The sequence below is a fragment of the Trichosurus vulpecula genome, chromosome 6 (genome assembly GCF_011100635.1).
Source record: "Trichosurus vulpecula isolate mTriVul1 chromosome 6, mTriVul1.pri, whole genome shotgun sequence".
Taxonomy (NCBI): Eukaryota; Metazoa; Chordata; class Mammalia; order Diprotodontia; family Phalangeridae; genus Trichosurus; species Trichosurus vulpecula.
This window is the reverse complement of record NC_050578.1, coordinates 168680468-168699148: the sequence shown is the minus strand read 5'-3', so window position 1 is coordinate 168699148 and position 18681 is coordinate 168680468. Positions and strand designations below refer to the sequence as shown.

Below are 18681 nucleotides of genomic sequence, written 5' to 3'. Positions count from 1 at the left end.
AACATTGACTATTTCTATCCTTTATCAACTTTGCCAATTTAATGTTCATTTGCTTCAGCATACTAATCAATCTTACAGTTTTTTAATGGTTTGAGGGTTATTATCTCACATTTTACCTCAGAGTTGTTTGAATTTATATTTTTCTTTTTATTAATGAATTGGAGCATTTTTAACATGACTGTTGATAATTTGTATTTCCTTTTTCGGAGTGTGTTTGTTCATATCCTCTGACCATTAATCTACTGGGGAATGGTTTGTGATTTTATATATTTGTATCAACTCCATATGTATCTTTATATTAGGCTTTTACCAGAAAAGTTTGATGTAAATGTGTTTCCAACTCAACATCTCTTATTCTAGGACTACAGAATCACAGATTATTAATAGCATTAGAGCTGGAACAGACCTAAGAAGTTATCTGATCCTTCATTTTATGGAAAAGGTAGCAAAGCTGAGAAAGATTTAAGTAAGGTCATATATAGGTGCTAAGAAGCAGATCTGAGATTTGAATCCAAGTCTGCTGACTCCAAATCCTGCCTTCTTTCCACCACAACATGCTTAGAAGCATCGATTTCATTTTTGAAAAAGTATTTTGGTTTTTTTTTAATTCAAGTTGTCTATTTTGTCTTTATATCCCCCATTCCTTTTTGGTTATGAATTTTCCCCTTAGACATAATTCTGCAAGATAACTCCTTATATTTACTATAATATTTGTATGATGTGACCTTTGGCACTTAGGTCATTTATCCATTTGGAAATTATTTTGTGCTAGTCTAATTGTCAAATTGTGTCAATTTTCCAAATTAGCTAAAAGTTTTTCTTCAGCAGGGAAAACTTTACCAAGTTACTTTTGTTCTTAGATTTATCAAATACTAGGCTATTGTGTTCATTTGCTTCAATAACAATTCACTAATCTACTTTACAATTTTTAACCAATACCAAATATTTTTGGTGATTGCTGCATTATACTGTTTACAATTGATAAAGCTAGAAATGCTTCATTGCTGCTAATTTTTTATTTTGTATTTTTGGTCTAGGTATATGATTTCATAAGTGTAAGGACCTTTCAGGGACAACACACTCTCCACCAAAACAAATCAATAATTATTCTGTGATTTATAGTCTTGTAGAGTTGCCTGGGGTAGTAAGAGATTGAGTAATTTGCCCAGGGTAACATAGCCAGGACATGTTAGAAGTAGAACTTTTAAAATTTTTCCTTTAAATTCTTGACCTTTTACTCCTCCAAAAGAATTTTGTTATTGTTTTGTCCAACATAATAATTCCTTGGTAGACTGATTAACACACACTAAATCTGTAAATTAAGTAGCATCACCATTTGTATTATGTGAGATGGCTGATTCAACAATGAACCAAATATGAATGTCTTTCATTATTTGTCTTTCTAAAAGAATATTTTATAGTTAAACTTATATGAATTCACTGTGTGTTTCTGGTACATCAGCTCCCAGATATTTATATGTTTTATGGTTATTTTGAATATTTTCCCTATTATTTTTTCATGATTTTTGTTATAGCTGTATATAAATGCTAATGATTTTGTTGTTTTAATTTTCTAAGCTATTACTTTATACTATAATGGGAACAAGAGAAGTAATGACTGGTCAATGAGGGATCAGTGCCTAACGTATGCACAACTGTGTTCTGCCTGCTGCAGGATCTTTATGGAGGCATCATGAATTTGCTTCCCAAAACGAGTAGTGGTGACTCTTTCCATCTCAGTTTAGAGTACATACAGGTATCTTCTCTTTCCTGTCTGTTTACTGATTGGCTAGAAAAAAATCTTTTAATTGACTGCTGAGCTACAACTGATTGTGTCTTTCTTTTGGTGGCAGTTGATTGGCAGTTGTTGCTAGTGTTGGTAAGCATGCATGGAGGTAGGTTCTATTATTTTATATTTACATTTCATCTCATTTTATAGATGAGGAAACTGAATCACAGAACGTTAAAGTATTTAAGATGACACAACTAGTAAACTCATCCTACTGCTACCTGATTGCCAGCCCCCTCAGGTGAGAAGAGGAGCCATAGCTCAAGCACCTTGTGCTGTCCATCTCCTGCTGGGCTCAACATATTCCCTGAGGTTAGACTGCAAGGGGTCAGGCCAAGCTTCTTCCATATCCAATCTGCTGCCATGGCCTGTCAATGTCACCTTTGCAACATCTCTATAATACACCCCTTCTCTCCTCTGACATTGCCATCAGTCTAGTGCAGGTCCTTATCACCTTCCATTAAGTCCCAACTAAAATCCCTTGTTTTACTAGACACCTTCCGCATTCCCTCTTAATTTGAGTGCCTTCCCTTAGTTAATTATTTCCTATTTGTCCTGTACATTAATTTTGTTTGTACATTGTCTTGAACCATGACTGCATACAAAAAGTTGGAATGTATGCACTCTCTACGGTATTGGTAAACATGATGAGAACCATTGTAAACCTCTTGCCCTCTCACCCAGCTGCCAGTCAGCTGTGAATGCAAGGTACTACTTTACTTCTGTCTCTGTTGTGTTTATTCTTTCCTGATCCTAGGTAAATAAGTACTAAAGATGGAAAGGTCCCAGCTAAGAACTTCAAAGGGTTAGAAGAATCATCAAAAATCCAACAACTGGAGTCTATAGCAGAGTCTACTGTAGCCAGAACAGCCAAGTTTGGTGAGAAGCCTGCCCTCAGGAGCAACCTGACTTAGCCGACACTGACCTGGCAACTGAGACAAGCATCCTGACAGCGATGCAGCAGCTTATCTATCAAGTTCACACCCAGGAGTAAACTTGGTAGGGGGGACACTATGAAGCAACTACTTGTGCTTATTTTTCCAGGAATTGTTTGAGTGCATAGAGGAGAGAACCAGGCAGCTTTGAGCACAATTTTGTTTTTAACACAGGTATTAATTGTCTTGTTCCCCCACACTACTAGCCTAAATGTCTCAAGAAATCCAAACTTATTTCCTTGGTACGTGAAGGGCTTTCTCCTGGCTACCTCCAATATTTATTTGTTTGAAATTAAAATACTGAAATTTTACCACTCTTTCTTGGGGTTTGAGTTAAACTTGTGGTTTCTTTCAACATCCTGTGGATTCTAACTTTTCCCTCTATTTCCAAATTTTCTATACCATCTTCCTCGCTATGGAATTTAGGCCTGTGATTTCATGGTGGATTTGTGGAAAACCTTTGATTTTTATATTATATTATCCTTATGCACTTTAATTTCTTTCTTTTTGGGGGGTAGGGGAGGCAATAGGAGTTAAATGACTTGCCTAGGGTTACACAGCTAGTAAGTGTCTGAGGCTGGATTTGAACTCAAATCCTCTTGACTCCAGGGCCAGTGCTCCATCCACTGCACCACTGAGCTCCCCTGTGCACTTTAATTTCAAAGTCAGTCTCTTTGTCTTGTGTCACACTCTTTGACTTGGACCACTTGAATCATACTCATATGCTCTCCTCATGTCGTTGTCTTTTGATTTTGTTCCATCAAACTTTCCCTCACTTATGTATTTTATTTTATTCCTGCAAACTTTCCTTCTGTTAACTCATTCCCAAGACTATAATCATCACCTCTAAGATGCTCAAATTTTATTTCCAGACTTCATCTATCTTACAAATTCCGGTTCCATACATCCACTTGCCTGCTAGACATTTCAAGCTGGATATCTCATATACAAGTCTAATACTAATTCAGTATGTCAAAAACAATTCAAACTTTTCCCCCCAAACTAGCTCACAGTGACTGCTAGAGGCAATTTACCTTATGGCCACTAAATTCAACAAAAATATCCTAGAATTTTAGAGCTGGAAGAGATACCAGAAATCATTTAGCCCAATCCCATCATTTTTCAGATGAGAAAAATTGAAACCTTAGTTGGTTAAGATCACCCAATTAATGGCAAAAAAGCCAAGATTAAAAACCCAGACCTCTTGACTCTCCACTACAATATTCTTTCTATTATACTATGCCTCTCTCTCCTGGTGCATATATTTATATATCTCTATCTATAATACATATATAATAAAGATTAACCAGAAAAAAATTCACCTGACCATTGCTTCTATCTTTTTTCTGTATTTCATATCTATTTTATTGCGATATTCAGGCCTCATCAACATGGCTGCAAAACTGAAAGCTGAATTTTTCAAACCTGCTCTGTGACATTCAATTACTGTTGAAGTCAGAATTGGCACAATATCTGCAATGCAAGTAAAAAACAGAAAAATTGTGTTTCCTTATTTCTTAACATTAAAAAGAAAAGAATTAGGCTTAGCTAAATGAAGTTATAAAGCATATAAATATCTCACTATGTGAATGTTCTTATTATAATGACTACTTTAAACAATTTTTTGCAATTTTCTTTATTATAAAAACTTATTAAGTGCCTGCTATGTGCCAGGCACTGTATCCTGGGGATAAAAAAAAGCAAAAGATAGTCCCTGCCTTCAAGGAGCTTATAAACTAGTGGGGGAGACAACAGGCAAACAAATATGTATAGAGCAAGCTCTAGACAAGATTAATTAACAGAGGGAAGGCACTGGAATTAAGAGGAGATGGGGAAGGCTTCATATAGAAGGTGGGATTTTAGTTGAGAAAGGAAGAGAGTGGAGGGAGAGCATTTCAGACATGGAAGAGAAGCACTGAAAATGCTTAGAGTCAAGAAATGGAGTGTCTCATTCATGGAACAGCCAGGAGGCCAGCGTCATTGACTCCAAGAGTATGTGGCAGGGAGCAAGGTATAAGGAAACTGGAAAGGTAGGAGGGGGCTAGGTTATGAATGGCTTTGAATGCTAAACAGAGAATTTTAAAATTTAATCCCGGAGGCAATAGGGATCCACTAGAGTTTATTGAGGGGGCTAGTGGGATAACACGATCATACCTGCGCTTTAAGAAAATCACTTCAGTAACTGAATGAAGGACAAATTGGAGTGGGGAAGAGAGCTGGTGCAAGCTGACCCACCAGTAGGCTACTGTATAAATCGAGGCATGAGATGATGAGGTCCTGTACAAGAGTAGCGGCTGCGTCAGAGGATAGAAGGAGGGAGGGGCGGTGTAAATTTGGAAGATGTTGCAGGGGTAAAATCAATAGGCCTTGAAAATGGGGTGGGGTGAGAAATAGTGAGGAGCCCAGGGTGACTCTGAGGCTGTGAGGCTGGTGTTATCTTCTACAGTATAAGGGAAGGTAGGAGAGGAGAATGGTTTAGGAGGAAAGTTAATACACGTGTTTTGGACTTACTGAGTTTAAGATGTCTCCTGGACATCTAGTTCAAGATGTCTAAAGGGCAGTTGAAGAAGTGAGATTAGAGGTCACCAGGGAAATTGAAGCAGGAAAGGTAGATCTGAGAATCATCAACATAGAGATGGCAAGTAAATCCATGGGAGCTGATGAGATCACCAAAAGAAGCAGTATAGAGGGAGAAGAGAAGAAAAGAGGGCCCAGAACAGAACCCTGAGGGGCCCCTACCATAGAGGGCATGATCATTGAGGACATTTCACAATAATCTGTCCTAATTCATCTATTCTTATTTCTCTACACACTAACCCACACCAGTTGTCTATTAAACATTTTGTTGATTTATTCATTTGTTCTACAAAATTTATCTAGTGCTTATTGTGTGCAAAGCATTGTGCTCAGTAGTACATGGTCCCTGCTCTCAAAGACTCTGCAAATATCTCCAGTGCCAAGGTGATACACACAGCGGCTGCTATGAATATGCCAGCATAGTCCTGAATTGCAAAATAAAACACACTCTCCATAGAAGATGAAACAAAAACATTTATTACAACACCAGAAAGTCAAATCCATCATAGCAACAAATAAATCTATACACATTATCCATGCAGGGGGCACCACCATCCCCAAGCCTTTCCTCTGTCTGGCTCCCCACAAGCAGACTCTCTTCACTCCCTCTCTCATTCATGCCGGCTGCTGCTGCCTGCTCTCTCTCTATCCAAGCCACAATTCCCACAGTCTTTCTCCCAGCTCTGACTCACTTCAACTTCCTGCTCCACCCCTTCCTGCTCTACTGTTCAGCAAGCTCCTCCCACCACAGGCTCACGTGACTTAGGCAGGTCATATGGGCCTATTAATGGATGGGAAAGATCTTCCCATGTTCATTAACGTAATATCCCACTAGCACCTTAAGGGTAATATATTTAAAACTAAATTCACCATCTATCGATCACACTACCATTCTCCTAGACCAAGGCTAAAAAGCTGGATTCATCATCATTGACTCCACCCTCTCCTTTATCACAATACTGCCAAATCTTGTGATTAAATTTTTAAAAAATTCAAATTCAATAAACATGTATTAAGCACCTATAATGTATAAATCACTATGCTGGCTTCTGAGAAATATATAAAAACAAACAAAGACAATGAAATCCCTGCCCTTAAGGAGCTTACAGTCTTAGGATCATAGATTTAAAGCTAGAAGCGATTTCAAAAGCCTTGGACTCCAACGCCCTCATTTCATAAATGAGGTAATTGTAGCACAGTGGGATTAAGAGATTTGCCCAGAGTCACAGCGCTAGTGTGTAAGACAGAAGTTGAACCCAAGTCATCCTGACTCTCCTAGAGGAGTTAAGATAAATATACAAATGGTATACTAAAACATATTTGCATATTTCCAAAGAGGGAGAGGCCATTTTTGATGGAGGTGTGGATCACAACACAATGTGGCAAGTCCTCAAAGAGATGGGAATACCAGATCATCTTACTAGTCTCCTAAAGAACCTATATGTGGCCCAAGAAGCAACAGATAGAATCAAACATAGAACCAATGGTTGGTTTAAGATTGGGAAAGAAGTATGACAAGGCTGGATATTGTCACATTATTTATTTAACAAAAGTGCAGAGTACATGAAATGCTAGGCTGGATGAATCAAAAGCCAGAATTAAGGATGTTGGAAGAAATATCCGCAACCTCAGCTATGCAGATGATACCACTCTGATGGCAGAAAGTGAAAAGGAATTAAAAAGCCTCTTGATAAGGGTGAAAGAGGAGTGTAAAAGCTGGCTTGAAGCTTAACATAAAAAAACGAAGATGTTGGCAACTGGTTCCATCACTTCCTGGCAAACAGAGGGAAAGAAATAGAAGCAGTGTCAGACTTTATGTTCTTGGGCTCAAAGATCACTGCAGATGATGACTGCATCCATGAAATTAGAAAACACTCCTTGGAAGGAAAGCAAATCTGGACAGCATACTAAAAAGCAGACATGTCATCTTGCCAACAAAAGTCCATAAAGTCAAAGCTATGATTTTCTAGTAGCAATGTGTGGCTATAAGAGTTGGATTGTTAAGTAAGCTGAACACTTCAGAATTGACACTTTCGAATTATGATGCTGGAGAAGACTTTTGAGAGTCCCTTTGGATAGTAAGGAGATCAAATCAATCAACACTTAATTCAGGCTATCCACTGGAAAGTCAAATACTGAAGCTGAAGCTTAAATACTTTGGCCACGTAATGAGAAGACAGGATCCATTGGAAAAGATCTTAATGTTGGGAAAGAGTGAAGGCAAAAGGAAAAGGAGATGGTAGAGGGTGAGATGGACATGTAGCATCATGGAAACAAAGAACATGAACTTGGAAAGACTTTGAGAGATAATGAGGGATAAAGAACCTGGCATGTTATGGTCCATGGGGTCATGAAGAGTCAGACACAACTGAATGACTAAACAACAACAACAAAGGCAAAGAATCAGATAATCTAACAAAAGAATTGAAAGACAGGTATGATTTCAAGAGGTAGAGGTGGTGAGGAAAGGCTTAGAGAATAGCATGAGCAAAACTACCAAATCATGAAAGCTTGGAATGGTTGTTCATGGAACAGTGGATCATACAATTTGACTGGAGTGTAGCTGTGTGAAAAGGAATTGTGTAGATAAAGTTAAAAATTTGGAAAGGAAGCAAATTGTAAAAGATCTTGAATTTTAGGATAGTATTATATATGTTATTGATGTGGGTGAGGTGGGGAGATGGGGTAAGGGTGCTAAAAAACTTTTTTAACAATACATTAATACTATCAAATCTGTACATTATAAAGATTAGCTTAGCATCAGTATGATGGGTGGATGGATGGGGGAAAGGGGTAAGTGGAAGAGAATGGAGATAGGAAAACATAATCTTTCTCACATCTATCTCTTCCATTTTCATAACCTGGATTAATTCAACATCTTCTTTTCCCCCTTCTAAAAAAATCATGCGCGCCAGAGACAGATTTGTCTTTCTAAAGAACTTCTTGATTTGTTACACCTCTGCTAAAAATTCTTCCATTACTTACCAAACAAGTTCTAATCACTTTAACCTGATGCTTAAAGAGTTCTACAATTTGACCCAATACACCGTTTCCAACTTCATTACTCACTATCTTCAGACAAACTCTACATTCTATCCAAAATGATCTACTCCTCTCATAAAATGCCATACACTTTCCTTACATCCATATTTTCTAATTTTACCAATTTTATTTACGTTATTCTCTTCACCTACAATGGCCTTATCTTAGGATTTCTCCTTATTGAAATTCTCCTTATCATTCAAGGGTCAACATGTTCCATAAAATCTTCTCTGAACATCCTCTAGTGAGTGATCTCTTCCTCCTCTGAAAATTGGTGCTTTATATGTATGACTCATATGACTTTACATTGTGCACGTTTTACCTCCCTACTAGATTTTAAACTCCTTGAGGGTAGGAGTCTTATTTTTTATCTTCCCTTTCCCCACCCCACACCCAGTACTTAGAATAATTTATTATATGTAAAAAGCAATCAAATGTTGAACAAAGGAATGATTAATTTTCACAACACACACACACACACACACACAAAGAATGATGTCTGGAAAAAAGACAATGTATTTGGCACTTACGTGATGGGAATTTGCTGATGTTATTGGAGACACGAATAAGCATACGTGCTCCCTTTAAGTGATCTCCACGTTTAACATGAATCTGAAATAAATAATGTGAAGTATTCTAGCCTGTTAGCTATCATATATACGAATACATTTTTAAAGTTTTTATTGGCATGTATAAGTGCTTAAAACAAACATACACAGAAAAATTTTAAACTCTATTTATAAGAATACAGAGTGGCAACAGATTTGGGAATATAGTTTCATGCAATCAATATTCAGGAGTAAATAATCAAAAATACTTTCAGCACAATTAAATTAGCCATGACTTTGTACAGAGACTCTCATCTATTAAAGATTTCATAATCAACTAGGGTGATTCTACCAATATATTATGAACCATTCAGGCCCTTTCTAGAGTATCATTTGAGTCCCTCATTCCTCAAATTGAATAAGATAAAGAAACTTAAATAAAAGGTTCACTGAAGAGTCACAAAAATAGTTAAAGGGGCAGGAGAAAATGTCAAACAATATAATCCTGCCCCATAAGCCAATTAACAGATAATTCCATTTTAACCTGATTTCATGATTAGAGGTTCCCAGCTGGCTATAAGAATAGATCAGTGTCCAAGTTAGCCTGAAGATCTGCTACATCTCCCATGGATGTCTTTTGCTTATGCTCTTCCCTGTGCTTGGAAGCTCGTTCCATTGTCTCCAAGCACCCACTTCCATCTTTGGAGAAACTATCCACCAGCCATCGAGAACCAGATCAAATGTTACCTAGTCTATAAAGCTTTCCCTCTCCTGCCCAGTACAAAATGACCCTTCTTAAGAAAGCCATTTCTATTTCTCTTACACAAAATTATGTAGTATGTCACATTTTATAGTTTTGTATCTATCCTACGAGATTGTAAGTTTGATAAGACTAAAGACTGTGTCTTATATTTTTATCTTTCCTAGCACCTCACACAGCGCTTTTCAGGTGACAGGCTGTGTATGGAATGGAACTGAATTGTCCTTAGCTCATTTCTGAGCTAAAGAAATGCCAAGAGCTAGGATTGTTCTGAGGTTACATGTTATTGGGCATACTCTGAGGATTTGGGTTCATTCCAGAGCACACCAGAGTCATTTTTTATGCATTAAGTTTTCTATGTTTCAAAAAATGTCACATAATAGAGACAAGTTCTCAATTTTTAAATGGAGGTGTTTCATATTCTTTTTAATTTTGCCTCTACATTTTACAGTATATGATTTTGAACAATGGCAAAGAAAAAATTCTACTATACCCCTTCCCCTTCTCACTTATTTGCACAGAGAATAAACTGTCCCTAAAATCTCAGATTTAGAGTGGGAAGGGATCTTAGATGTCATCTAGTTAAACTACCACTTCTGAGACCATTGACTAACAGGGTACAAAGTGATTAAAATTCCCTTGAGGACATTGTCAGAGTCAGATAAGTGCTCTCAATAGCAACCTGTTTCCATCCCAGAGAAAATCCACTACCTACTCATTCTATACTCTCAGAGAAAGCTACTTTGGAGATGATATATCAGATGAATCTGCTTAGTAACCAATGTGGGAGGTAATAAACTCTTTATGGCTTTTTCATTTTTGTTTTTCTAAAAAGATACACTTCCATTTAGTATTAATGGATGATGATAATGGGTTTACATAGGGACAATGATTTGAACATAGTTGCAGGAATACAGGACAAAGGTCATTAGTTCTACTTCTTCCCTTCAGTGTAGCTAAGTTTCAGGATAATCTGTATGGACCTGCAATATTAATCAAAAGCATGATGGAAACTGAAGGGAAATTATGCCACCTCAACACAAATATGTAAAGAAACGTGGGAGAATTCCCACAGAGAGGGAAGTAATTTTAAAAAAAACTTGCCAAGTAACTCTGAGGCCAAGTTACAGGTGTGGAAAAAACATTGCCTCTGGAATGAGAGGTTTGGGGTTCAAATCTCACTTTTGATATTAACTATATTACTTTGTACAAGTCACTTAACATCCCTGCCTCAATTTCCCCATTTGTAAAATGAAGGGACTGGGCCAGATGCCCTGTAAAATCCCTCCTGGCTCTCACCCTATGATCCTATTATCATATGACTTTAGAGCTGAAATGGCCCTGAGGCTCCAAGCTGCCTCACAAAAGAGCTGAAAACATTCCATGAGAAAGAAGTTGCCCAGCAACAACAACTGAATGGAGAAACTGCAGATGGTAGGAGCAGCAAAACAACCCACAAGTTGTCACGGCCAGCTCCTCAGGGAAACAGTGAGTGGCATATCTGGAGGCAGAAGGTTGCTCCATTCGAGACACAACCCTGCTAGTGTGAGCTGTCAGGGTAACAAGAGCTATTTCTCTCATTAGAGACATGGGAATCTTTGAGACTGTTTGCCCCTCTGTGATTGGGGTGGGTGTTTTCCTTGTCAGTTACACAACTGTTCCGTGTAATTAACACCTTTGGTCTGGTAAAAGGGAAGCATCAAATGGGGGCTTATAAGCCATGGCTTAGCACAGAGTACCAAAGAGAACAATGAAGCTGGGCATAGCCCAGGTTCAGGGTGCCATGTTGAGAGGACTCCAGGCCACTTCACTTGGGTACATATAGTTTGCACTGTGTAGGCACTGAAGAATATAAAAAAGATGTGGACTCTGTTGCTTTCAAAATGATGTTTATACATTAACAAATATAACACATGACAAGTCTATAAGGGGAGCATAAAATATGTTTTTAAGATACTTACATTATGTAACATGTTCAACAAATTTTTAATGGCTGGGCATAAATATACAAATAGAATTTAGTTATAGATATCTAAGACATTTAATGTTTATATTTTATTAAAATGTGCAAATCACAAATTTCTAATTAAATTACCTTCACTAAAATATAGCTGTGCAGAATCATAAGGTTTGTGGCCATCTCAGATGGAATTTTAATTTTCTGGTTTCTCAGTTCTGCATACATACTGAAGAGAACATCATGGGCATTTCGATAATTTCCTGGAAAATGGTTTGCATTATATGTAATTATTAAAAATCACAAAATAGTAAAATATAAAGTTCAAATCTAGGACTTTATAAACATTCAAGAAAATCAGTATAATCTAAGCAGCTAAACACAAAATTTCTTCAATTTTGAATAAAAATGAGATATCCTTTGTAAAACATGTGACCAATAAAATCTCATTTCTTAATGTTACAGATATTTAGTAAAACAAGTATGTCTCATTAAGATTTAATAATTCCTGTAATATTTTCACAAAAAAAATGAAATAGCAAAGTGAATCACAGAATTTAGAATTGGAAAGGATCTCAGAGGTTTGATAGTTCAACCAAGACCAGAAAGGGATCTCACTATACCATAACCAGTGGTCATCTAGATTATGCTTGGATATATCCAACAAGGGAAGGATCCCACCGTCTCCCAAAACAGCCTGTTCCACTTTTTGACAGCTGTAATTATTACAAAACTTTTTCTAAAATCAAGCCTAAATTTTCCTGTTTGCTATTTCCATCCATTTGCTTCTGGTCCCTGTGGGATCAAGTAGAATGTCTAATATTTTTTCCTAAATGAATGCCCTTTAAATACTTAAACATATCTATCACATCTCCTTCTTCCCTGCATCTTCTCTCCACTATGCTAAACACTGCTAGTGCCATCAACCAACGTTCAAATAGTATGGACTTGAAGCTCTTTACCATCCTGGTCATCCTCTTCAGCTTATCAGTATTCTCCCTAAACTGTGGTGCCCACGACTGAATACAATTCTCCATATGTGGTCTGACCAGGGCAGAGTGCAGCAAAAGTACCTTATTACTAGAAGCTTCCCCTCTCTTAATGTAGCCCAATATCAAAGTGGCTTTTTAGGCTGCCACATTTCACCATAAACTCTGAGCTTTCAGTCTGCTGAAAACTAAAATTTTTTTTAGACTAACTTATTTAACCATATCTTCCCCATCTTATACTTAAGTATAATTTTATTTTATTTGAATTTAATTTATTTGAACCCTGGTGTAAAACTTTACTTTTTCCCTATTAAATTTCATCTTATTAAATTTGGCCCAGTACTCTAGCCTATTGAGATCTTTTAGGACCCTGACTCTTTATCCAGTGTGTTAGCTCTCTCTCCCAGCTTCTGAGAGGCATCTGCAAATTTGATGGGCCTGCCAGATGAGCCTTCATCCAATTCACTGAAGAGAATGTTAAACAGCTTAGGGCCAATCACAAATCTCTGAAGCACTCAGCTAAAGACTTCTTGCATACATTCTAATGGAGGAGGTAACATGTAAGTAGATAGCCCCATACAAGACAGAGTACGGAGGAGTACAGAGTATAAGAAGACAAGACAGAAAGGGACCAGGTTGTGAAGAACTTTAAATGCCAAAGAGAGGATTTCATATTTTATCCTAGAGGTAATAGGGAGCCATTGGGATTTTCTGAATAGAAAGGGGTCACATGGGCAGATCTATACTTTAGGAAAATCTTTCTAGATTCTTAGAAAGCAATTGCAATTAAATTTATTAAATTAAAATTGCAATTAAAAGCAATTAGAAAAGTCATTGCAATAGTCCAGAACAGAGATGATGAGGCCCTGTACTAGGTTCACAGCTGGATAAGTGGAGAAAAAAGGAAGTATATGCAAGATGTTGTGAAAGTAGAAAAAATAAGATTTGGCAAATGACTGAATATATGGGGTGGATGAGAGTGAGGAATTAAAGGTGACACTGAGGTTCAAACCTGGGTTACTGGGAGGTTTGTTGTACCTTCAACAGTAACAGGGAGATCTGGAAAAGGGGACAGTAGGGACAAGGAGGTAGGAAGGAATTCTATTGTAGATATGTTTGAGATACCTACAGTAGAACATTAGGTGATGCAGATCTACTAAGGACATCAGGGAATGATATATGTAGATCTAGGAATCATCTGCACAGACATAGCTGAACACACCGGAGCAAATCAGACCACTGACAGAGTATAAAGAAAAAGGGGCTCAGGACTAAGTCTTAAGGGAAACCCACAGTTAGTAGGCATGACATAGATGAAAAACCAACAAAGGAGACTGAGAAGGAACAGTTAAACAGGTAGGAGAATCATGATAGAGCAATATCATGAAAACACAGGGGTGAATGCTTGTTCAGGAGAAAATGACCAATATCGTCAAAAGCTTCACATAGATCGAAAATAATAAGGACTGAGAAAAAGCCTTTACATCTGGCAACGAAGAGACCATTAATAACTTTGGAGAGGGCAGTTTCAATTGAATGATGATGTTAGATGCAATATTACAAAGGGTTTAGAAGAGAGGGAAAAAATAGAAACCAGAGATACAGTACAAATGACTTTTTTCAAGGAGCTTAGCTGAGAAAAGAAGGTGAGATATAGAATGATCATTAGCAGGCATGGTAATGACAATACTAGCACTCCATGGAAAAGGCTGGCAATAAAGGTCTGAACTCTTGAGAGCAAGAAGAATGGTCTCTAGAACCTCCCTCTGCTAAGGGTAACTCTTTACTCAAAATCATCACTTTCAGTAAATAAAAGCCAGGCAGTGTCTCTGGGCTAAAATTAAATTTTTCATTTTTGGCCAGAAATCAAAGTCTTCTATTATAGATCTAACAGCATCTGGCAGCTTGCAGACTTCCAAGATGCTTTTTGACTCAGCTGCAAATGAATGTGAGTCAGAATAGACTTCCACCAACTTAAGTAGATTCTTTTATTGATTATATATAATACATATACATTCAAAGGCTGAGTATTTTCATAGTGTATTTTAAAACTCAAATTTCCCCAGGATAAAATCTAGATAAATTACATCTCTAGTCTTTCCCTGCTCTATTAGTTTTGCAACTCTTCCCAAAAAAAGGAAATAAGGTTAGTGTGGTGTAACCAGCTGTTCTTGATGAAGCCATGCTGGCTTGTTATAATCATAGCTTCCTTTTCTCTGTGTCCTCTGACCATCTCATTAATGGTCCATTTTATAATTTCCAAGGAATCAAATTCAAACTCACTGGCTTTATTTTTTTAATTTTGTTTTGTTTCTCTGCCAATGCAGATCAATACCACTTCTGAAACTTAATAGTCTCAGAAAGATGCCTTGGGTACTAAAAGGTTAAGTAATTTTCTCAGAGTCTCAGAGTCAGTACACATCAGACAGACCAGAACCCAAATCTTTGTGACTTTAAGGGAAGCTCTCTATCCACTATGCTGTGCTTCTTCTTTTGGTATAGATTATAAACTGTTTTGTTCCATTTTTTAAAAATCAGGAAAATTGGTAAATTTGCTCTTTTCCTGGGCTATATAGTACATTTCTCATTTTCCAAATTTAAATTCAATATGTACAAAGCCGAATTCAGTATCTTTCTCCAAAAAATCTCCTTCCAAACTTCCCCTATTTCTGATGAAGGCACCACCATCCTTCAAGTGTCTCAGGCTTTTATCTGTGCTATTATCTTTGAATTCTCACTCTCCTTCACCCCACATAGCCAATCAGTTGCCAAATCTTGCAATTTCAACCTCTACAATTTCTACCTCTACTATCTTTTGCATCCAGCCCCTCCTACTCACACAGCTATTACCATAGTTCAGCCCCTTAATCACCTCTCACTTAGAATATTGTAAGTCTCCTAATTGGTCTCCCTGCTTCAGGTCTCTCACCATTCCAGTCTATCCTACACCTTTCTGTAAAAGTGATTTTACTTTAGTACAGATATGACTGTGTGACATCTTCTTGTTGCCTCTAGTATAGTATATAAATTTCTCTAATTAGATTTTACGGTTCTTTACCACCTGGCTCCAAACTTATCTTTCCAGTCTTGCTGCATATTACTCTCCCACCTGCGCTCCTCAATCCATCCAAACTGGCTTTCTCTCTATTCCTCACACATGACACTCCGTGTCTCATCTCCACGCCTTTACCCAGCTTATGTATGGGGAAATACCTGGAATACAGTCCCTTCCATCTCACAGAATCATACTCTTCCTTCAAGACACACCTTGAACACCAACCCCCTTCTACACAGAACCTTTCCTGATTCCCCCAACTAAGCCTTCTCGACTACCTTATGTTTAACCACTTTGTATTTATTCTCTGTATACATTCTCTTTATCCTATATATTCTCACAGATGTTCTTCTTGTCTCCCTCACTGGAATGCTGGATCCATTTGAGCAGGGATTGTTTCAGTCTTTACCATCTAGCACAGTGCTTAGCAGGCAGTGGGTAGTTAATACTTGTTGAATGACTCACTGATTAATATTCTTATGTGGCTAACAGTGGACAATGCAGGCATATCTGCTAGATCTCTCATTAACTGGGGATATGGTTCATCTGAAGAGGTGACCAGAATTCACACAAGTAACTGGATGTTTTCTCACTTGGATATCAACTCCCCGTTAGCTATGCTTGTCATTTCCAATGTAAAAAATCATTTTCTTAGGAAATGAAGACAGAAGCAAAAAAGAATTGAGCAGCTTTACCTTCTCTCTACTATCCATCCTCATTGTTCCCTTCGCCCTGGGCGGCAGTTCTGTCCCTTCTTTGAACCTTCTCCTTGCCCCAGTATTAGCTGCTCTGAGAAATTCAAACCCTTTTTGGTGGTCCTTAGCTTCCCTCATTCTGAGAATTAGTACTCCTAACCCCATTTTTAAAGTACCATGCCATACTCTATATTTATTCTTTGTTACTTGCCCTTAGTGCTACCCATTGTGTAGATCTTTTAAAAATCTAAGTTGTTTGGTGAATTCCCAATGCATCCACATAATTCCTGTTTTTCCTACTCATAAGAATTGTTTTCCTTTCTGTCTTCATAATTTCATTCTTCAAAGTTTCCTAACCTTCCTTGGCTTCTCCTGTAGAACTTTAGTCCACAGGATCCTACACATCCTTTCTCTGAACCATCTGAAATATGCTTTCCTAACATCTATGTACCATATCAGACTAAGGCTCAGCTTACCGGCCTTCTTTCACGAATTCTAGGAAGGAATGGTTAATTTTTCTCAATATCTCCATAATTTCTATCTCAGCAACCAGTTCTTTTTGTTAATGAGAATCAGATATCTAGCTTTTAAAGAATGAAATTATCTATTAACTGCACTACTTTTGACAGGAAGTATTTGTATCTCAAATATATTTATATCACAAATTTACATCTCAAGGCTCACTAATACACCTCTGTGCTAGGTTTGTGGTCTGTTTCCTGAATTCACTTATTTCCTCTTTCTGTCCAAGTAATCTGTAGTCTCTATAGAAAAAATCACTTCTATCTCCCCCAACCTACCCTACAGTCAAATTAATCTTCACCTAAATGCTTTCCACCATGGTTGTCCTGTCTGATTTCTGGGTTTCCTCATATAAATATACCTTAATATACGATACTACCCTACATCACTCCCTTTTACCTACTCTGTTTCTTTTCAATAAGGTATGCCTAGCTAGACCTATATTCCAGTCTTGGGTTTTATCTCACCAAATTAGTGATATTTATTAGGTTGAATTTGTCTCCTTGGTTAGTCCTCTAGTCCTTTTTACTTGCTGCCTAAATTTTTGGCATTTGTGTATAAATATTTGAGGTCACTGGTTTTACTCCTGGTTCCCTTCTTGGATTTTGTGAATTATGAACTTCAGATATATCATTGCGATTCTTCCTTAATTGTAGCTGCCACTATGATATCAAGAATGGAGGATATACATAGTTTTATCTCTCCATCTACGCTTTTTCAGTTTAAACCCTTTTATTCCATTTTCAGGTCAAGAGACGGTCATTCCTGTTTCTAAATGGTGGCCCAGGAATCCAAATCCTGTTATTAGAAAACACCTTATTGGTTACATGTTCTTTCCCCAAATCAGTTTTCTCTTCTTCATCTTTTGCCTTCAATAGGAGTAAAGAAAATATGAGCTATGCTTCTCTGATCTTATGGGTTTTTTGCTCAAGACTTAATAATAATATCATGGGATTATTTAGTCAATAAACATTTTTTAAGCACCTACTATGTGCCAGATATTGTGCTAATCATTAAGGATACAAAGACAATCAAAAAACAGTCCTTACTCTCAAGAGGCTCTCAAACTAATAGGGAAGATAACATACAAAAAGGAAGGAGTAAAAGGGGGAGGGGAGAGAAAAGGTATCTGGAACAGGGACATGGTGGAGAAGTCCAGAGGAGTGCAGCAAGGTGGGAAACGAAGAGGTGAATGATCTGGGTTCCCTCCTTAAGTGGAGATTCTGGGAAGAAAAGCTTCCATATTCCAATCAGAGGATGGCAGGGTCCCTGTGGGCAGACTAATATTTTGATAAATGCATTTTAATATAATTGGTTCCTTTGTAATCCTATTTATTTTGTTTTATGCATTTAAATGTTTAAATGTTTTATGCACTGTTAAATGTTATTGTTAAAGTACACTAGATATTAAATGGTTTGCACATTTGTACATCTGAGAAGGGGTCCACAGCTTCACCAGGCTACCAAAAGGTTGATGACACAAAAAAGGTTAAAAGTCAAAGGAAAAAGGGAAAATTAGAAAGAATCCACCAGTAATATCCTTAAAGAAACTGTAAAATGGATGTTCCCAGAAATATCAGCCAAAAATCAGAATTTTTAATTTAAAGAAAAAATACTGTAAGCAGACAGGCCAAAAAAAAAAAAAGATCAAATACAAATGACCATGTTCAGGATCACACAAGACTTAGCAGCAATACTATAAATGAATGGAAATCTTGGAATGTGATATATCAAGAGCTGAAAGGAAGAAAAGCTTCCAAACAAAAATAACTTATCCTGCAAATTCCAGTATAATTCCATAGGAGAAAAATG

At 37.2% G+C, this 18681-nt stretch overlaps 1 protein-coding gene across 1 annotated transcript in view; it reads right to left on the bottom strand.

The window, feature by feature from the left end:
* The window catches only part of LOC118854835 (WD repeat-containing protein 19-like), a 157633-nt gene that overhangs the window by 12418 nt on the left and 126534 nt on the right, over window positions 1-18681 (bottom strand). The window contains 3 exon segments of the mRNA XM_036765055.1: window positions 4047-4197; window positions 8874-8955; window positions 11747-11871. Of these exon segments, the coding sequence (XP_036620950.1) occupies window positions 4047-4197; window positions 8874-8955; window positions 11747-11871 (358 nt within the window).